The sequence below is a fragment of the Leptonychotes weddellii genome, chromosome 16, assembly GCF_054177405.1.
Source record: "Leptonychotes weddellii isolate Sample4059 chromosome 16, ASM5417740v2, whole genome shotgun sequence".
NCBI lineage: Eukaryota > Metazoa > Chordata > Mammalia > Carnivora > Phocidae > Leptonychotes > Leptonychotes weddellii.
This window is the reverse complement of record NC_138384.1, coordinates 38,078,375-38,097,649: the sequence shown is the minus strand read 5'-3', so window position 1 is coordinate 38,097,649 and position 19,275 is coordinate 38,078,375. Positions and strand designations below refer to the sequence as shown.

The 19,275-nt window shown below is 50.6% G+C and overlaps 2 protein-coding genes across 2 annotated transcripts in view; both read left to right on the top strand.

Moving 5' to 3' along the window:
- The window catches only part of LOC115938532 (THAP domain-containing protein 8), an 11,532-nt gene extending 2,777 nt beyond the window's left edge, over positions 1 to 8,755 (top strand). Inside the window, 5 exon segments of the mRNA XM_081806808.1 lie at positions 6,153 to 6,308; positions 6,310 to 6,351; positions 6,601 to 6,685; positions 6,688 to 6,985; positions 8,204 to 8,755. Coding sequence (XP_081662934.1) covers positions 6,153 to 6,308; positions 6,310 to 6,351; positions 6,601 to 6,685; positions 6,688 to 6,985; positions 8,204 to 8,297 — 675 coding nt within the window. The 3' untranslated portion in view covers positions 8,298 to 8,755.
- A 1,644-nt stretch (positions 8,756 to 10,399) lies between these two features.
- Positions 10,400 to 19,275, top strand: part of CLIP3 (CAP-Gly domain containing linker protein 3) — a 12,909-nt gene continuing 4,033 nt past the window's right edge. The window contains exons 1-7 of the mRNA XM_081807895.1: positions 10,400 to 11,382; positions 11,708 to 11,932; positions 15,102 to 15,241; positions 15,326 to 15,419; positions 15,631 to 15,792; positions 16,151 to 16,269; positions 16,766 to 17,002. Coding sequence (XP_081664021.1) covers positions 11,767 to 11,932; positions 15,102 to 15,241; positions 15,326 to 15,419; positions 15,631 to 15,792; positions 16,151 to 16,269; positions 16,766 to 17,002 — 918 coding nt within the window. The 5' untranslated portion in view covers positions 10,400 to 11,382; positions 11,708 to 11,766. The remainder of the gene's footprint in view (positions 11,383 to 11,707; positions 11,933 to 15,101; positions 15,242 to 15,325; positions 15,420 to 15,630; positions 15,793 to 16,150; positions 16,270 to 16,765; positions 17,003 to 19,275) is intronic.

The following is a 19,275-nucleotide window of genomic DNA, read 5'->3' as shown; positions in this document are numbered from 1 at the left end:
GATCTGCTTTTCTAGATATGTCACTCTGGTACTGTTTATTAATTCAGCAACTCTGAGTGTCTCCTGGAGTAAGGAAGCCCCTGCTGGACACAGAGGATCCTGACAGATCTTGTTCCTATCCGGACAGAGCTCATGGGTAGGTGAAGGGTCCAACATTGAAGAACTGAACACCCAACCTGGGAGTAACTCCCCATCCTTTCTTCAGCACTGCTGTCCCCCGTCCAGTCCATCAACCCATCCTTTGACTTACCCTCCAGACACATACCCACCCTGCATCAATCACAACAAAACCCCTAACATCTTGGCAACAGAGTTATAAATGCAAATGGGAAAATCCTAATTGAAGTATTAGGAAATAACAGAAAACCCTACATTTCCAGCCTGATCACTTCTCATGACCTCTGCTCTCACAGTTAGTTCAGACCGCCATCCTCTGCTAATGAGACATTGAGATGGCTGCTTGCTGGCCTCCCTGCCTATACTTCTGCGTCCCTTGCAAAAACAACAATAACTTATTTGGAGAGCACTTATTGTATGCCAGGCACTGTTCTAAGTGCTTCACATATAATAACGAGGAGAACAATGACAATCGTACAGAGCAACCAGATGACTTTATAAAAATCAGTTCATGTCTGTGTTTAAATCTCATCAATGGCTGCCCATTTCCACTTCAAGGCTCACCCCCGAGTCAGTCTTGCAGAAGTCACATGGTTAAGAGTTTGGTGAGGAGCTGTTTCCTAAGGAGATTCAGGAGAAGGCATGGATGGCAGGAAGGAACAAGGTGAAACCTATCGAAGGAAGTGGCTGCCAGGGAATAACATAAGAGCCTGCCAGGCAGCCAGAGGAAACATTCATTAGTTCTGTTTTCAGCCCTTTCGGAACATGCGAGAGTCATTTCTGATGGGAAGCCTATGAGTTAGGCATTGCATTTGGGTGGCAGTAAGAAAGTTGTGAAATATCATTGGCTTAAAAAAAATTATGGAGGTGATAGGATATAGCATGGTTAAGTTATGCTGCAATAACAGACACAAAATCTCTTACTATAACAAAGGTTTATTTCTCATTCACGCTATGTCTTTTGCAGACCATTTGTGGACCTACTCTACAATATCCTAACCTGGGACCAGGCCGAAGGAGCCTCCCCTGCGTAGAATATTGCTGGTCTTGTAGGAGGGGGAAAAGAGAAAGTAGGAAGAATCACCCAATGGCTCCTCATAAATGCTATATTTAGAAGTGGCTCATGTCACTGTCAGTCCTTTGGCCAAAGCAAGTCTATGTCAGGCCTCAGGTCACTGCAGTAGAGATATGTAATCCTCATGTGGGGAAGGGCAGCAAATATTTTGAACAATAGTAGAATCCACCAAGGGTTTATTTTTCTCTCAAATAAAACAAATACAGAGGTTGACAGACCAGCACTTGTGTGGCAGGTTCACAATCATTAGGGCTGAGGTTCCTATCTTTCTGTGCTGTCATCCTTAGCATGCAACTTCCTTGCAAGATGGCTGCCAAGTGCCCCAGCCATCATCACCTGGTAAGAAGAAAAGAGAAGGAAGAGCAAAAGGCTCCAACTGTAAACTGAATTAGCCCCCTTTATACAGCCTTCCCAGAAATCCCACCCAATGGTGAGTTCTTCATCATTGGTCACCCCCAACTACAAGGAAGACTGGGAAATGTAGTAATTTAGCTGGGCATTTAACCACCCGGAAAACATTTTGAATTGATTTTAACTTTTTTTTTTTTTTAAAGAAGGACTTCTAGCAGCGTATGCCACTACATGATCTAGAAAGATGAGCAACGGGACTACACTATTCTGTAGAAAAGGAAGACACTGGCTGTCCACTTAAAGTAGATTTTTTTTTAATTTTTATTTTTTAAAAGATTTATTTATTTATTTGACAGAGGGAGCAAGAGAGCACAGGCAGGGGGAGCAGTAGAGGGAGAGGGAGAAGCAGGCTCCCCACTGAGCAGGGAGCCTGATCTGGGGCTTGATCCCAGGACCCTGGGATCATGACCTGAGCCAAAGGCAGACGCTTAACTGACTGAGCCACCCAGGTGCCCCTAAAGTAGATTTTTAGATTGCCCATTATAAAAGTGTTGCTATCCAGAGGAACAAAGGAGAATAAGAAAAAGACCAAGTGAGAAAGAGGGTTTTCATGATACTTTCCTCCTTTGCCCCTTGAACTGCCCTGATCCATTTGAGGACCCTTCGCATTTAAGGTACCATCCCAGATTTCTCACACAACACGAAAGCGTTCACTGGCCAGAACATGGCCCCACCTACACAAAGGAACCTGGTGTTCTTTCAGCACAGCACATGCTGACCTCAACTAAAGTTGGAGTTTTGTTAGTAAGGAAGAAGAAAAGGAGGTGTGGAGTAGTCACTTGTCAGTCTCTGCCAAGGAGGAGGGGGTGGGGAGTGCTGCTGCAAGAGATTTCTTGTGTGTGTCCAGGCAGAATGGGGTTGATGGGAGGATTTGGATCCCAAACAGGCGAAAAGGACTGTGGCAGCCAGAGTTCCTGGCTGGGTGCCCTGGGGTTCTGCTCTTTGGGTGCCACAGCTCAGATTCTGAGTCAGCCCCTCTGTTCTCTTTCACCAGCTGCAGCCCCACCCGCCCTGTCCGTCGGCCCTTTGGCTGGGAAGTCTTGCTCCCATGCCCATCTCTGTTCATCCTGCCCACCTCCTTTCTAATGTGTCTTTTCCAGTTTCTTTATGTAATACAGGCAAATCTGAAAACGTGTTCTAATTTCCCCCTTTATCACTGTATTGGTTTCCTGTGGATACTGAAACAAATTTGATGGCTTAAAACAGCAGAAATTATCCTCTCACAGTTCTGGAGACCAGAAGTGCAAGTCAGTTTTACTGGGCCAGAATCAAGGTGTTGGCAGGGTTGCCCTCCCAGTGAGGCTGGCTGTAGGAGAGAATCTGTTTCTTGCCTCTTCCGATTTCTGGTGGCCACGTCACTCCAATCTCTGCCTTTGTGGTCACATCACCTTCTCCTCTTTCATCTGTCATAATATCCGCTCGGCCATCCTCTTACAAGGACCCTTGCGATTGCATGTTGGGCCCAAATGAACGATCTAGGATGACTTCCTCATCTCAGGATCCTTAACTTAATCACATCTTTTGTCGTGCAGCGTAGTAGTCACGGGTTCCAGGGATTAGAACATGGCTATCTTTTGGGGGCTGTTACCGAGCCTGACACAATTACTAAAAGCAGATATGCTCTGTTTAGAACTTTGCTTTTTTCATGGAATGTATGTGCCTGAAAATAGCATGTCAGTGCATAGAGTGCCTCCACATTCTGTTTTAGGGCTGTGTGGTATTCCTTTGTGTGTTTGTGCCTGAATTTGTTACCTTGACTCCTATAGATGGTGGTGTCCCCCACTCTCTATCACCCCTGACTCTGCCCTTTTAACAAAGAGAGAGAGGGCCTCGGAGCCCTCAGCAGATGAAGGTATCCAGCTATATTTCTGGTCAACGTCTGTTCATGGAATTGATACTGGTCTTCCATTTTCAGTTGTGGTATAAAGTTTCTCTTTGAGGTATCTTTGTTTCATTTTTAAAGTTGGTCAATTTTAAGAAAAATATTAAGTAATGTGACAGATATGGAAGGTATTGCGCAGGTGGAATGTGAATGACTGACTATTTAGTTATCTAATGCCACAAAACAAACTATCTCAAAATTTAACTGCTTAAAATAAACATTTAATGTGTCACAGGTGCCGACAGTCGCCACAGGACAGACTGGCCAGAACTCAATTATGTGGCCACCCCTGGCTGCATATGAAGCTGGAAAATGAGATCTTCATCTTGGACAGTCTTGAGTCTCAGATGATTCCCACCCACTCCCACAGGGAAAGCTTTTATTTAGTTCATTTTTTAAGCTTTAATTTTTTAATTTGTATTTTTAATTGTAAAATACATATAAAATCTACCATCTTGGCCATTTTTGAATATACAGCTCAGTAATATTAAGGATATTCTCATTATTTTGCAATCTTTAGAACTTTGTCATCTTGCAAAACTGAAACTCTATACCTGTTGAACAACAGATCCCAATTTCCTACTCCCCCCAATCTCTGGAAACCACTGTTCTATTTCTTTTTCTATGAATTTGACTACTCTAGATACCTCATATATTTTGTGTGTGTGACTGGCTTATTTCACTTACCATAATGTCCTCAAGGCTCACCATATTATAGCATGTGTCAGAATTTCCTTTTTAGGGGCACCTGGGTGACTCAGTCGTTAAGTGTCTGCCTTCGACTCAGGTCATGGTCCCAGGGTCCTGGGATCGAGCCCCGCATCAGGAAGCCTGCTTCTCCCTCTCCCATTCCCCCTGCTGGTGTTCCCTCTTTCGCTGTGTCTCTCTCTGTCAAATAAAATCTTAAAAAAAAAAAAGAATTTCCTTTTTAAGAATAATATTCTGTTATATGCATATACCACATTTTCTTTATCCATTCATCCATTGATGGATATTGGGTTTCTTCTAGCTTTTGGCAATTGTGAATAATGCTGTTATGAACATGAGCGTGCAAATATCTCTTCGAGACCCCACTTAACGATACTTTTAGGTATATACCTAGAAGTAGAATTGCTGGATCATATGGTAATTCTATTTTTACTTTTTTTGAGGAGGTACCATACTGTTTTCCATAGTGGCTGCACCATATTACATTCCCACCAGCAGTGCACAGGATTCCAGTTTCTGCACATCCTCACCAACACTTGTTTTAATTTTTATTTTTTAAAAAGATTTATTTATTTATTTGAGAGAGAGAGGGCGCACACACACAAGTGCAAACGGGCAGGAGAGGGAGAGAGAAACTTTTAGCAGACTCCTCACTGAGCTCAGAACCCAACGTGGGGCTTGATTTCATGACCCTGAGATCATGACCTGAGCAGAAACCAAGAGCCAGACACTTAACTGACTGCGCCACCCAGGAGCCCCTCAGTTTTTATTATTATTTTTTAAGATTTTATTTATTTGAGAGAGAGAGAGTGCGTGAGCACGAGCAGGGGTGGAGAGGGTGAGGAACAAGCAGACTCCCTGCTGAGTATGGAGCCCAATCCCAGGACCCGGAGATCATAACCTGACCTGAAGATGCTTAACCGATTGAGTCACCCAGGCACCCCCCCCGTTTTGATTCTTTTATAGTATCCATTCTAATGGTTATGAGGTGATATCTGATGGTTTTGAGTTACATTTCCCTAATGATTAGTGATATTGAGCATCTTTTCATATGCTTGTTGCCCATCTGTATATCTTCTTTGGAGAAATACCTGTTCAAGTCTTTTGCCCATTTTTAATGGGGTTAATTTTTGTTGTTGAGTTGTTTAAAAACCTTTTAACAGGTGTTTTCAAGCATACACAAAAAATAGAGTTATATGAATGGATTCTCATGCATCTGTCACTTAGATTCACCAGTTGTCAACATTTTGCTGATCTTTTCCATCTTCCCCCACCCACTTACACCTTTAATGCATGATTTTAAAGTAAATCCCAGATGTTACTTCTTTTACCTGTAAATATTTCAGAATGTTTTTCCAACAGATGACTATTTTAGAAGCATAAACCAATGCAATTATCATACCTAGCAAAATTAATTTCTTACAACTATCCAATACCCCATTCGTGTTCAATTTTCCCCAACTGTGTTAAAATGTCTTTTTATGGAATGATTGTCGCACACGAGGTCCACAACCTGCAATTGGATGTTTCTTAAATCTCTTTTAATCTATCACCCCACCCCACCCCCACCTGCATGAATGTGGACACATTCTAGATTTGTCCAGTTTCATAAACTCTCAGGCTCATGTGGAGGAACAGATTGTGGGGGAGGGCAGAGTGGCCACGGGTGGGGAGATCAGGAAGGAGGCTGCTGCAAAAGTCCAGCCAGGAGAGGATGAAGGCTGGACGGGAGGGGCAGCAGAGGTGGGAGGGGTGGGCTGATGTTGGGTGTTTAAAAGGTGGAGCTGAAGTAGGGGATGCGGTTTGGTGGTAGAGAGAGCCTGGGAAGGAGGCAGGGCCAGCTTCTGGCCTGGGGAGACCGAGGTTTGGAGCCCAGGGGTCTCTGGGTGTACATATCCTCAGAGAGGGCTGGGACTGCACCTGATATTGCTGACCCCGCAACCCCACGGTCCCTGGCAGGTTCCCACTGAACCTGCTCAGGGTCATGGGATCAGGGACTGGCTGCGGCACATGGGCCATGAGGACTGGGTGCCCAGCTGCCGCCAGCACCTGTGCAGTGAGCACTTCACACCATCCTGCTTCCAGTGGCGCCGGGCTGTGCGCTACCTGCGGCCTTGATGCAGTGCTGTCCATTTTCTCCCCGGCACCCCCTGCTAAGGTGAGCAAAAGGAGGTCCCACTGCTGGAGTCTGACCCTCAGTCTTCCTCACCTGGAAATAATCCGTGGAGTCTGATCCCCAGCCCTCCTCTCCTGAGGGAAGTCCCTCCTGCGGTCTGATCCCCAGCCCTTCCCTCCTGAGGGAAGTTCCTCCTTGAGGTCTGGCCTTATCTGAGGGCAGTACCCCTCGGAGTCTGGCCCTGATGCCCCCGCGCCCGCCCCCCCCCCCATCCCATGCCTTGTCTTCCAGAGGCAGCAGAGTTCCCGAAGCACTGAGAAGCCAGGCGTGCCTCCCTCCCCACCGGAGGCCACGCCCCTATCCCCAGGGCCAGCTGCGTGGCCCCTGGCCCCTTGCACCTCGTGGTACTGGGGTCAGCATCCGGAGGCCCTGAGGCCACGACCGCCGTGTTCCTGACCCCCCTGCCCCCTGCTCCTGCCGGGCCACAGCCTGGAGTCCGGGCCCAGCACCCCCTGGCCAGGCTGGGCACAGTCCTGGGAGCGCTGCAGCGGCGGGTGCGGAGACTGCAGCGGCGCCAGGAGCAGCCCCAGGGGCAGCTGCGGGCTGTGGAACAGCTGGGGCAGCAGGTGTGCAAGGAGGGCCTGCCACCTAGGGGCACCGGGGCCTGCCGTGCCTGGTGAGTGGGGCCACCTGGCCCCCATAGCATATGTATTTTCTTTTCTTTTTTTTTTTTTTTAAAGATTTTATTTATTTTTTGAGAGAGAGACAGCGAGAGCGGGAATACAAGCAGGGGGAGTGGGAGAGGGAGAAGCAGGCTTCCCGCTGAGCAGGGAGCCCGATTTCGGGGCTCGATCCCAGGACCCCGGGACCATGACCTGAGCTGAAGGCAGACGCTTAACCGACTGAGCCACCCAGGCACCCCCATATGTATTTTCGTTTAAACTAGAGTCCAGTATTTAAAAGTCAGAACATTTCACTCATGTTTCCAAGTTTCTGGCTTGTCTTGAAAAGAGTCCATCTGGCAACGCCTACCAACTATTGGTCAGAGCAGGGTAATGGCTGCTCTATTTATTAATAATATTTAAGGAGCCCTTACTCTCTGCCAGGCAGCGTTAATAACTTACTGAAAACTCACTATGACCTTGATGCGGCTCTGGTCCCCATTTTTCAGATGAAAAAACAGGTGCCAGGATGCTACAATCATTTGCCCAAAGTCAGGCAGCCAGGAAATTGCAGAACCAGGATTCGAACCAGGTATCTGACTGCACAGGAGGCTAGCTCTCTCCTCTTGGAGAGCTCCTTGCCTGGCTCCTAATAGAGCTTGAGTTTGCAACCTATCTCCTAGAGTCTCCCCGACCCCATCTAAAGGCCCTTTTGCTCCTGTATCTTACTACTGAGTATTGGAGGAGGGTATCTTGTCTTGAAGAATCAGTTTGACCAGGACTTTTCCCTGCTTAAAACCCCCAGAGCCAAGTTTGAGGTCCCAGGGCTCTCAGCCCTGGCTGGACAAGAGAAGTGGGAAGGGGTTTCAGAAAGGAGCCCCTCCGGAATGCCTGGGTGGCTCAGTGGGTTAAACAATCTGCCTTTGGCTCAGGTCATGATCCCTCAGTCTCAGGATTGAGCCCCTCATTGGACTCCTTGCTCAGCAGGGACCCTGCTTCTCCTTCTGCCCCTCACCCCACTCATGTTCTCTCTCTCTCTCTCTCTGTCTCTCTCTCAAATAAATAAAATCTTAAAAAAGAAAAGGGTCTTTAAACAAAAAGGAGCCCCCCAAAGTAGCCCTGTAGCTAAGGTGTCTCAGCCTGACAGCCAATGGGTTGGACACGGCTCACAGATAGGATTTTTTCTGGCCTCAACAACAGTGTTTTAAAATAATTTTTGGTCTTTCCTGAAGGCTCAGCAGATGTAGCAGCACTGGGTTCGTACTCGCAGCTAGTAGCAGTCAGCCGGAACTGCAATGTGACTGCCCCTGGAAGCTCTGTGTTTGAGACGATGGCCTGACCATGCTGGGGCATAAAGGAGACACACAGAAGAGCAGGGACAGAGCTCCAACTCAGGCCTGGGACTCTTCATGAAGCCTGCCAGGGCCCCTGGGCTGACAGTGTCTCTCTGCCTCCGCTGCCCCCATTCAATCCTATTTTTCCATGTCCTTCTCTCTTCCCACATTCATCTTTGTTTTTGCTGCCCCATCTCTCTGCCCTCCTATCTGTCTCCCCATTTCCCCACTGCTCTCTTCACCTGCATCTTTCTGTGTCCCTCATATCACTGTCCCTCCCTGTCTTCCTCTTTGTTTGGCCTATCTCCATATCTGTCTCTCCATGTCCCCCACATTTTCCTCTGTCCCCATACTTCTTTATTCCCCCCACGAATGTCTCTCTGGCCTCACATCTCTTCCCGTCTCCCCACAAATCTCTCTGCCCACATCTCTCTGTGTTCCCTGACATCCCCCTCCCACCTTGGCCTCCCTATTCTTCATCATTTCTTCCCCCGTCCTCTCTGCCCTCTCTCCTGCCCTGCCCTCTTTCCCCTATGTTCTCCATCTCTATCACTTCTTTGTCTGGGACTGCCCAGCTCCCTGGACCTGAGGAATCCCATCATCTGTGGAGGGCCTGACATAGCTGTGGTCATTGCCCAGGGTCCTGCACCTCCCACACTGGATGCCAAGCCTGAGCTCCTGGACACTGAGACCCCCAGTGCATAAGGACCAGGACAGATAATGTTGTGGGACAGATGACAGAAAACAAAGGAAGAGGGGCGCCTGGCTGGCTCAGTCGGTAGGCGGCTGCCTTCGGCTCAGGTCATGGTCCCGGGGTCCCGGGATCAAGCCCCACATCGGGCTCCCTGCTCGGTGGGAGGCCTGCTTCTCCCTCTCCCACTCCCCCTGTTTGTGTTCCCTCTCTCACTCTGTCTTTCTCTGTCAAATAAAATCTTAAAAAAACAAAACAAAACAAAACAAAGGAAGAGATAGTCATCATACATGGGCCTGCCTAGCCCCACCACCCATGCCTGGGCCATTGTAGGACCTCCCTCAAGGGCCTGGCTCCAAGCACCCCCTTCTACGGACCCCTTGAACCTTGGGGCTGACCTGGGCCCAAGCCCCATCAATCCTTATTCCCCTTGGTGCCAGGTTCCTGCTACCCCTAGCTTGAACCTTTGCAGTCAGTAAAACAGTCTCGAAGCAGAACAAGGATTGTTTATTTGGGAAGAATGGTACCTGGTTCTGAAGAGCCCCTCATATCCTTTGCCAAGTATGGTGCTGAGCTGGGTATATAGCAGTGAACACAGCCAATAAAATCCTGCCCTCATAGTGCTCCTATTCTGCTTGAGTGGAAGTCATACTAGTAAACTAATAAACAAAATAATTTCAGATTGTGATAAGTGCTGTAAAGACTAAATGAAAATGTAATGGGGTGGGGGTGGCAGATGGATGGATGAAGAGGACTCTCTAAGGAGACAGCGTTTGAGCAGACACCTGGATGAGAAGACCTGGTGTGGAGGCATACGGGCTGGATGCTCCAGGGAGAAGAACAGCCCCTGGAAATGCCCAATATCCAGGGGGTCAGCTGGAGGAAGGCGGTGTTGCTATGGCAAAAACTGAAGCAGGGGAGGGAGTGTATGTGTAGGGGGGTGCAATTTTAGAGCAGAGAAGGTGCCAATAAGTAAAATCCTAAACGAGGGGAGAGAGGAACCAAGTGTCTGGGGGAGGAGCATTCTGGGCAGAAGGAAAGGTCAGTGCAAAGGTCCTGCACTGAGGAGGAGAAAGGAAGCCAGTGTAGTGCAGTAGATTCGGGGGAGAGTGAGAGATGTTGGAGAGATGATGGGGGAAATTTCACCTAGGGCTTTGTGGGCTGCGGTTGAGAACATTGGTTTTTAATCTAGAATGAGGTGCAGCAAGCAGATGTCTCCGAGTCAAGGAGGGCCCTGATGGGGGTGTGTTAGGTCCCTGTGGCTGCATTATAGGGAGCAAGTTGGTGGGGGGGAGAACAGGGAAGAGGCTGATGTCATAATCCAGGTGGGAGAGGATGACGGAAAGACCAGGATGAGGGCCTGCGTGTGGGGTGAGGGGGTGAGGGACAAAATTCTGGAAGGAATATTTTGGAGATGGAACTTACCAGCCCTGACCATTAGAAGGATGAAGGGTGGAAGGCAAAGTCACCCAGTCCTCTTTGGGCTGGGGTTGTGGGCAGTGCAGGCCACAGCCAGGCAGGCGTGACAGCCAAACCAAGATGAAGGAGCCAGGAAGGCCTGGACCCTGGGCTGGCTCCAGGTCTTCTTGGGGGATATTCAGGTTTGGAGAGGTTCATTGGCAGCTCTGCCCCTAGACACTGCTACAGCCATGTAGCATGGTGATTAAAAACCCAGACTCTGCAGCCAGGCTGTCTGGTTTCAAGTCTTAGCTCCATCACCTATTTGCTGTGTGCCCTTGGGCAACTGGCTTAACCTCTCTGAGCCTGGTAAGTGCTCTGTGAGCACTCTGTGATGATAACCACGATGACTGATGACCAAAGAGGATGAAAGGAGTCTACAAAATCATCCCTCTGAGACACCCTTTATGGGGTGAGCCTGGAGAAGGGGTTAGGTCTGAGACCTCAGAGAGAGAAAACATCATAACCACCACACCAAGACCCCTGCCCTAACTGGCCTGGTTTGCGGGCCTGCGGGAAGCCTCCATCCCAGGGGTATGCACAAAATAGAACTGGGCCCGCTTTCCCATTCCTCTCCTTTTGCCCTTTTTTCTGCTTCATCTCTCTCTGTTTTGATGTCTCACATCCTTTTTCGTGACCATCTCTTCTTTCTCTCCCCATCCTCCGTGTCTCTCCCCTTCCCGACGCTGCCTCAAGTCTTTTCATCAAAGCGAGGAGCCTCCCAGTATCTCCGCCCCCGCGCCTGGTTGGGGGTAACATTGCGCATGCGCCGTCTGCGCCCCTCCCTCTCCACCCCCATCCCCTGTCGGCGTCTGGGCCTCGTCCCCTTCTGTCTCTCTCTGCTCCCCCATCACTTCCCCGGACACTGACACCCCATTACTCCAGTCTCCCCAGTCTCAGCTTTGGTCTTCAGCTCCATCCGCCCCAGGTAAGATGGGTAGAGGAGAGGCCCGCGGAGAAGGGCAGGGGCGAAGCATCCTGCCTCCCGAGATAAACAAACCCGGGGAGGGGGCGGCCTAGACTGAGGAGCCTGACGCGGGAGAAGAAGAATGGGGGGCTGAACCTGGGGGAAGTGCTAGGCGCTGGGCCCACATACCAGGGTCCTCAGAGGGGTAATGGTCGTCGCTATGATTGCCCAAAATCCAGAGCTGGGGGCGTGGGAGCCATTGGGGGCCTTGGAGCTTCTGGGAGCTTTTGGGGGCTTAGACCCTGGACCCTGTGAGGCGCTCTCTATAACTGACCGCTGTCTCCAGGATTTGCCTGAAAGCCGCCCCCAACTCTGCACCCACCCCCCGGAGGGCCATTGAAGACTATGACTAAGACAGATCCCGCTCCGATGGCCCCTCCACTCCGGGGGGAGGAAGAAGAAGAGGAGGAGGAGGAGGAGCTGGTCCCCGAGGCCCCCAGCCCCACCCAGGAGCGCCGGCAGAAGCCTGTTGTGCACCCCTCAGCACCTGCCCCCCTCCCCAAGGACTACGGTAACCACCCTCCCCACCCTGCAATTTGGTCTGGAGCCTTGGGTGGCCAGGGAGGTTGGGCTGAGCTCTGCTGGTGATTCTGGGGGCTTTGAAAGTGGTCCAGGGGAGTCTTGGCCCTTGGACCCCCCCTTCATTAATTTATTCATTCATCCGTTGGAGAATGCAATTGGAATAATCCTAATCTTTGATTCATGACACATCATTCAGTCATTCAACAAACATTTGCTGAAAGCCTGTCATGGACCTGGCTCTATGCTAGGAGCTTGGAGCAAAGCATGGAGCCACACAGACCCAGTCTTTGCCCTGAGAGAACTTACAGGCCTCAATGACAACTTACACAGATATAATATAAATATATAATTACAAGACATGATGAGAATTGTGTTTGCCAAGAATCGGATGCTGCAGGAGCTTTTTAAGACATGGTTTCCATGAGGAGGTAGCATTTGAGGAAGACCCAAGGATGAATTGGGGTTTAATGAGGGAAAGGGCCAGGGGAAGGGAATACCCAGAGAGATAACTGCAGGAGTAAAGGCTCTGAGGTAGGAAGTTGTGGAGCAGGGAGGATGGCCTCTTGGAGAACCTGAAAGTGTCTAATCATTCACCAAGCATATTTATCCATTGCTACTATGTGGCAAGCCTTATTCTGGGTGACAGATTTAATGGTGAGTGATCCAAGCATGATCCCTGTTCTCAGGAGGGAGCAAGTAATAGTTAAATCCGATAAGTTCAGATGGAGTGAATGCTATGGAAGAAATAAAAGAAATAAAAGAGGGACATATAATAGGGGGGCAGCACCTTGAGATGGAGTGGTCAGAGTGGGTCTTTCTGATTATGGTGGCATTTAGGCTGAAGCCCAGAGCATGAGGAGGAATCAGCTGTAGGAGAGCTGGAGAAAGATAGTTCCCGGCTGTGAGCACCAAGTGCAAAAGCCCTGAGGCAGGAACAGAAGACCATCCTGGAGCTGTAGTTAGGGAGTGATGGGAGTTGAGGTGAGGGTTTGGCAATGACTAGATCTTGGAGGGCCTTAGGGGCTACTATGAGGACGTTGAATAAGTGTGATGAAGAGAGAACAGTTGGTAGGGAGATACTTAAAAGCAGTGGAGTGGTGGATCTGATTTATATTTTTGACTTATATATATATATATTTTAAAGATTTTATTTATTTACTTGAGAGAGAGAATGAGAGACAGCACGAGAGGGAAGAGGGTCAGAGGGAGAAGCAGACCCCCCGCTGAGCAGGGAGCCCGATGTGGGACTCGATCCCGGGACTCCAGGATCATGACCTGAGCCGAAGGCAGTCGCTTAACCAACTGAGCCACCCAGGCGCCCTTGATTTATATTTTTAAAAGTTCCCTCTGGCTACTGGATACAGAGGGTGGAGGGGGCTTTTAGAAGATGTTGGCTGGGAATCCCCAGCAGCTGTAAGTTCAGAAACTAGACACCAGGTTCAGAGAGCTGGCATCGCTATAATAGGGCAGGAGGGATGGCCTCTGTGGCCATATCACCCGCTAGAGGTGGGTCAGAGAGGCTCCAAGTTGAGCTCAGTCTGATAGAAAAATAAGAACGTTATCTGGGTGTCCGGTGCAGGGAATCCATGCCAGGAAACTGGAAATCTCATTTGGAAATGTAGCTATATGTGGCTGGGGCCTGTGGCCTGGTGGGAAGTCAGAGGGTGTAGGCTGCTCCCTGTGCCCCACCTCCGCCTCCCTCAGAATCTTGCTTGTAGAACAAGGAGGGTTTGGTCACAGAACATGAAGGAATCTGGAAATGTGGTCTAGGAGAGAGAGAGGGCTAAGGTGGACTCGGTGAAGAACTTGTGTATTTGTGTATTAAATGTGTGCAATTAATTCAGCAGACATTGATTGAGCACCTACTGCATGCCAGACGCGACGGTGGGCCTTGGGGGGCAGGGAGTGAGCAGACAGCACGGAAGCGTAGTGCTTACATCCTAGTGAGGGAGACACGTGAGAGAGGAAAAGAGGAAAAAAGAGGGAAGAAGAGAAACAGGAAAAGAGGAAGGGAGAACGGGAAGGAAGGAGCAAACAAGTTAACGTTAAGTAGTGGGATATGCTGTGATTAAAGAAAGAATAAAGGGCCCGGGATGGAGAAGGGCACAGGCGCTGATTTACACAGGATAGTCTGGGGAGGCCTCCCTAAAGAGGTGACATTGGAGTAAAGCCTGCAAAGCCCCGAGAAGGCTTGGGGAAAACACTGTCCCAGGCAAGCAAAACAGCAAGTGCAAAGCCACTGAGACAGGAATTTGCCTGGCGTGTTGGGAGGACAGAAGGAGTCAGTGTGGCTGGGTGAGGGGGAGAGGGCAGAGAACAGACGAGGCCAGCTTGTGCAGGGCTTGTGGGCTGCGGGGAGGACAGTGGTCAGTACTTGGAGTGTGTCGGGGGAAGCCAGGGCCGGGTCCTGAGCCAAGGAGGGCTGTGACGTGACTGGGGTTTCAAAAGGAGCACACAGGCTGATTTCTGGAGACGCGGTGTCTGTGGCCCTTTCCCGGGCTGTGTGACATCCAGGTGTTCATTTCCTCGTTCATTCATTACACGCAGAGCTCCTGCCTCGGGCCAGGCCCTATGCCGAGTGTTGACAATACTACAGAGAGCACCAGTCATCAGAGCCTGGTCGGGGGAGATGCAAGTTCCTCTAGACTCCCACCCTGGCTGGCTGCAGGTTGGATCCTGCGCATGGGTACATTTTAATGCATACTGCACCGTATTTGAAAAATGGAGATTTTTCTTAAAAACCAGGTTTTTCTGGCCTTTTTACTTGGGATTTAGCCAAACTGTGCCCATTCTGTGCCAGGGACGTAGTGCACTAGAGCAGTGACCCCCCCCCCCCGCCCAGGCCCCGGGGCACGTGCAGACTCAAAATACCGCACTCCTTCCACACTCTTGTTTCAAGGAGTGGAGTTTGCTGCTCTGTAGGATTGTTGGATCTTCCAACTTTGCAAGACACCTGAGGCATCCAGAGTTTGATGTGAAACCTCCTGATCTTGAAGCCTCATGCTGGCCACAGAGAAAATGTCTGTGGCTCATGCACCATATGGTTTGAGACCATGCATTAGAGGATCTTAAAGGCAAAGGCCTAGAGCTGCCCTGCCTCAGGATGGAAAGAGGGGGTCAGCTTGCCTGGGGTGACTTTGGACCTCTTACGACCCTAGCCTTCACATTCTTCGATCCCAATGACCCGGCGTGCCAGGAGATTCTCTTTGACCCCCAGACCACCATCCCTGAACTGTTCGCCATTGTGCGCCAGTGGGTGCCCCAAGTCCAACACAAGATCGACGTCATCGGCAATGAGGTAAGATACTTGGGAAGCCAGGGAGGGAGAGGATAGGGTCCCTCACAGGTTTGGGTAAACCTCTCTGGACCCCGGTTCTCCCAGATTCTGCGTCGAGGCTGCCACGTGAATGATCGTGATGGGCTGACCGACATGACACTGCTCCACTATGCGTGCAAGGCTGGGGCCCACGGAGTTGGTAAGGTCCAAACCCCTAAAGCATGAGCCCCCGCACCTAGGCCCCCAGACTGGACACCCTCAAAACCACTCAGAATCCCGGCCTTCAGATCGCCACCCTGAATCCACAGCCTAAGATGCCAAAGCGCGGTCCCTGAGGCCCAGGGCCTTCCCCATGCCTTGGGCCCAGGCTCTGGAGGAGGGGACGCAAGTTGAGCTGGGCTGTTGCGCAGGGGACCCCGCTGCGGCCGTGCGCCTTTCGCAGCAGCTGCTGACGTTGGGCGCTGATGTAACGCTGCGCAGCCGCTGGACCAACATGAACGCACTTCACTACGCTGCCTACTTCGATGTGCCCGACCTGGTGCGCGTGCTGCTGAAGGGCGCACGGCCAAGAGGTGAGTGGGAGGGTCTGGGCTGGGAGGGGATGGGACCCAGGCTAAGGAGGAGGCTGGAAGCAGGAGGAGGGTGTGTTTGGGGGAGGAGGTGGGGGAAGGGTGAGGGGACCGGGATCCGAGGAGATAGTGGTAGGTTGGAGGCAAGAGGTGTGGGAGACGGGGCCCAGACATCCGTGACCCATCCCCAGGGCTGAGCAGGAACTGGTTGGGAGGGGCGGGGCTCTGCATGCGAGGCTATGGGAGGCACTGGGGCCTGCGGGTTGTGAGATGGACTTGGGGAGGCTGTGAGGTGGTGTTGGGGGGCCAGGCGGGGTGCTGAGGCCACTCATCCGGAACCCTCCTCTCGCCCACAACCCAGTGGTGAACTCCACGTGCAGTGACTTCAACCACGGCTCAGCCCTGCACATCGCTGCCTCCAACCTGTGCCTGGGTGCAGCCAAATGTTTGCTGGAGCATGGTGCCAACCCAGCGCTGCGGGTACTGCACCCCTGGCCCAGCCCCCAGTGTCTCCCTTCTCCTTCCTTCCCCACCCTTTCCAGCCAGCAGAGGATGAGGGGGGCCAGGACCACTTGCGTTTCTGGAAGCTCGTTACAAAAATCATTTGTACATTCAACAAATGAAGTGAGAGCTGGTATTTACCATCACATGGTCTCATTGCAGGCTTGGGATCTCCCGGGGCATGGCTTCCCTAAGATCATGACCCAGAGACTGAAGTGTGACCTTCATTCCCTTGGCTCCACCCCTAGTTCCACCCTCAATTACTTGGGATCCCTAGCCTTAGGTTGAGGGTGGATTTCCTGGGGGACACGGTCTATACCTCAGTGCCTCACCCCTTCTTATTCCCATGTTGGCCTAGGGTCTGACCTAGTTCTACCATGGCTTTACCTAGACTGGGGTCTCTGGGAGCATGGGCTCAGCGGAGGTTCAGCCTGTGCCCCGAGTCCTCACTTCCTTTCTTCCCATTGGCCCCCAGAACCGAAAGGGACAGGTGCCAGCGGAGGTGGTCCCAGACCCCATGGACATGTCCCTGGATAAGGCAGAGGCAGCACTGGTGGCCAAGGAGCTGCGAACCCTGCTGGAGGAGGCTGTGCCGCTCTCCTGTGCCCTCCCCAAGGTCACGCTACCCAACTATGACAACGTCCCAGGCAATCTCATGCTCAGTGCACTGGGCCTGCGCCTGGGAGACCGCGTGCTGCTGGATGGCCAGAAGGTCAGAGACTGGGGAAAGGTGGGGAGGGCAGGCCTCCATGCCTCAGAGCTGGGTCCTTGGACAGAGTGTAGACCCTCTCCTTTGGCCACCCACCCTCCCAATCATTCCCACAGTTGTTCTGTGAGTGCTTCCTTTGTGCCCCACCCTGGGCTGAGCTCTCGGTCCAGGGAGGGAAGACAGATCTGTCACCTGACAGGGACAGCCCAGAACAGTCATGGCTGTCACCAGGAAGCACAAGCAGAGTGATCAGTGCAGCTCTGCACCTGTGAGTTCCCCTGGGCCTTGTGGGCCCCAGTCAGGGCCCACCTCTGCTCCCAGAGTGGTCAGTACTTTGGGGAAAAAAAGGACAGGTCAGAATGATCAGGGGTATGATGGGACGGATGCACCCCCTTGAAGATAAGGAGGGATGAGCCAGGAAAAGAAAAGGAGAAGGGGGGGGGTCCCACATAGGGGGAGCAGGTACAAATGCCCAGAGGGCAGAGAGAATCTTTATTCATCCAGGTATTCCAGCTTTGATTTCTTTATCTGGTGTCCCTCACGCTCCATGCTGGACCCAGGCTGCCCTTGGAAATTAAGGGCTGTGTGAGCCCAGACCCACTCTTGTGGAGCTTTTTCTCTGATGAAGGAGACGCAGCCAGTCAAGTAAACCCATCGTTAAAATAATTTCTGGTAGCAGCAAGGGCTTTGAAAACCATTAAATGCTTGAATTTAGGGGCGCCTGGCTGGCTCAGTCAGTAGAGCATGTGACTCTCAATCTCAAGGTCGTGAATCTGAGTTGGACGTTGAGATTACTTTAAAAAAATTTTTTTTAGCTTAAAAAAATGTTTGGATTTAGTAAATTGCCCCTTGGCTGAGGACATGTGCAGTCAGTTTTGGAGCTGGGGTGCTCCAAAGGCTTCTGTGAGGAGCTGATGTCTGAGCTGAGCTGAGAGGGGAAGGAGCTCACCTGCAACAACATGGAGGCAGAGGAAACAGCAGATACAGAGGCCAAGAGGAGGTAAGGGGTAGCGTGACAGGAAGGTGAAGTGGAAAGGTCAGCAGGAGCTGGATCACACCCGACCTGCAAGCCACTGGAAGGAATCTGAATTTCGTTGCTTGTACAGTGAGAAATCGTAAAAGTCACATTGTGTTTCCTGATCAAGGGTTCTGCACGCATCAGCCCCACCTGTAACACCTTCTGTACCTGAACTAATCCATGTGACAATTCTGAAAGCAAAATGGGTTGACTCTCCCCATTTTACAACCCAGAAGACTATAAGAGGCTCAGAGAGGTGAAACCTTTTGTTTGAAGATAAGAACAATAATAACAATCTTCCCCGTAGAGAAACAGCATAACACAGTGGTCACACGCTCAGGCAGATCTCAGCTTTGCTGCTTTCCAGCTGCAGGGCCTGGGGCCACTGATTCTACCTCTCGGGGTATCAGTTTCTTCATCTCTAAAATGGAGCTAATAAGAGTACCCACCTCAGGTAGTTGTATGAAGCTCAAATTAATTAAAATCCGGAAAACCCTTAGAATAGGGCTTAGTGCATCTCAAGAGCTCTGTGTATCGCAGGTCCTATTCTGATCCCCACACCAATCCTCCAAAGCAGGCACTATTAATTCACCCATTTTATAGACAAGGAACTGGGGCTTGGAGAGTGAAGCAGCCTCACACGATGATCATAGCCATAACCACTGAGGGCTTACAGCAACTAAGTGAATTTACATATATTGCAGATGTTTCAACCAGCCAACCAGCCTATGAAGTGCTTTGCTATCTCCATTTTACAGGTGAAACTGAGGCCTAAGAGGTCATTGGACCCAAGCTGCAAGATCATAATAATCAACCCTCACTGATCCCTCACTCAGCACCAGGCCCTGTTCTGAGGCTCTGACAGCCCTGTCCAATAGCCCTTTCCATCTGTGAGGATGGAAATACTCTGTGTCTGTATTGCCCAATAAAATATCCGTAAGTCACATGTGGCTATTGAGCACTTGAAATGTGGTGAGTGCAACCAGGGAAATTAAATTTTAATTTAATTTCAGTTCATTTAAATTGTTATATGTGGCTAATGCCTGTTTACTGCACTGAACAGGGCAGTTCTATAACCATCCTATAAGGTAGGTGTGACTTCTGTTCCCGTATCATAGATGAGGACACAGAGGCACAGTGAAGTTAAGTCATACAGCCAGTAGATGGTGATGTCCAAACCGATTTGAGCTTAGGGCTCCCTCATCCACTCTCCATGCTGCTTGTGTGCCAGTGATCTATCACGGCCTCTCAAGGACCG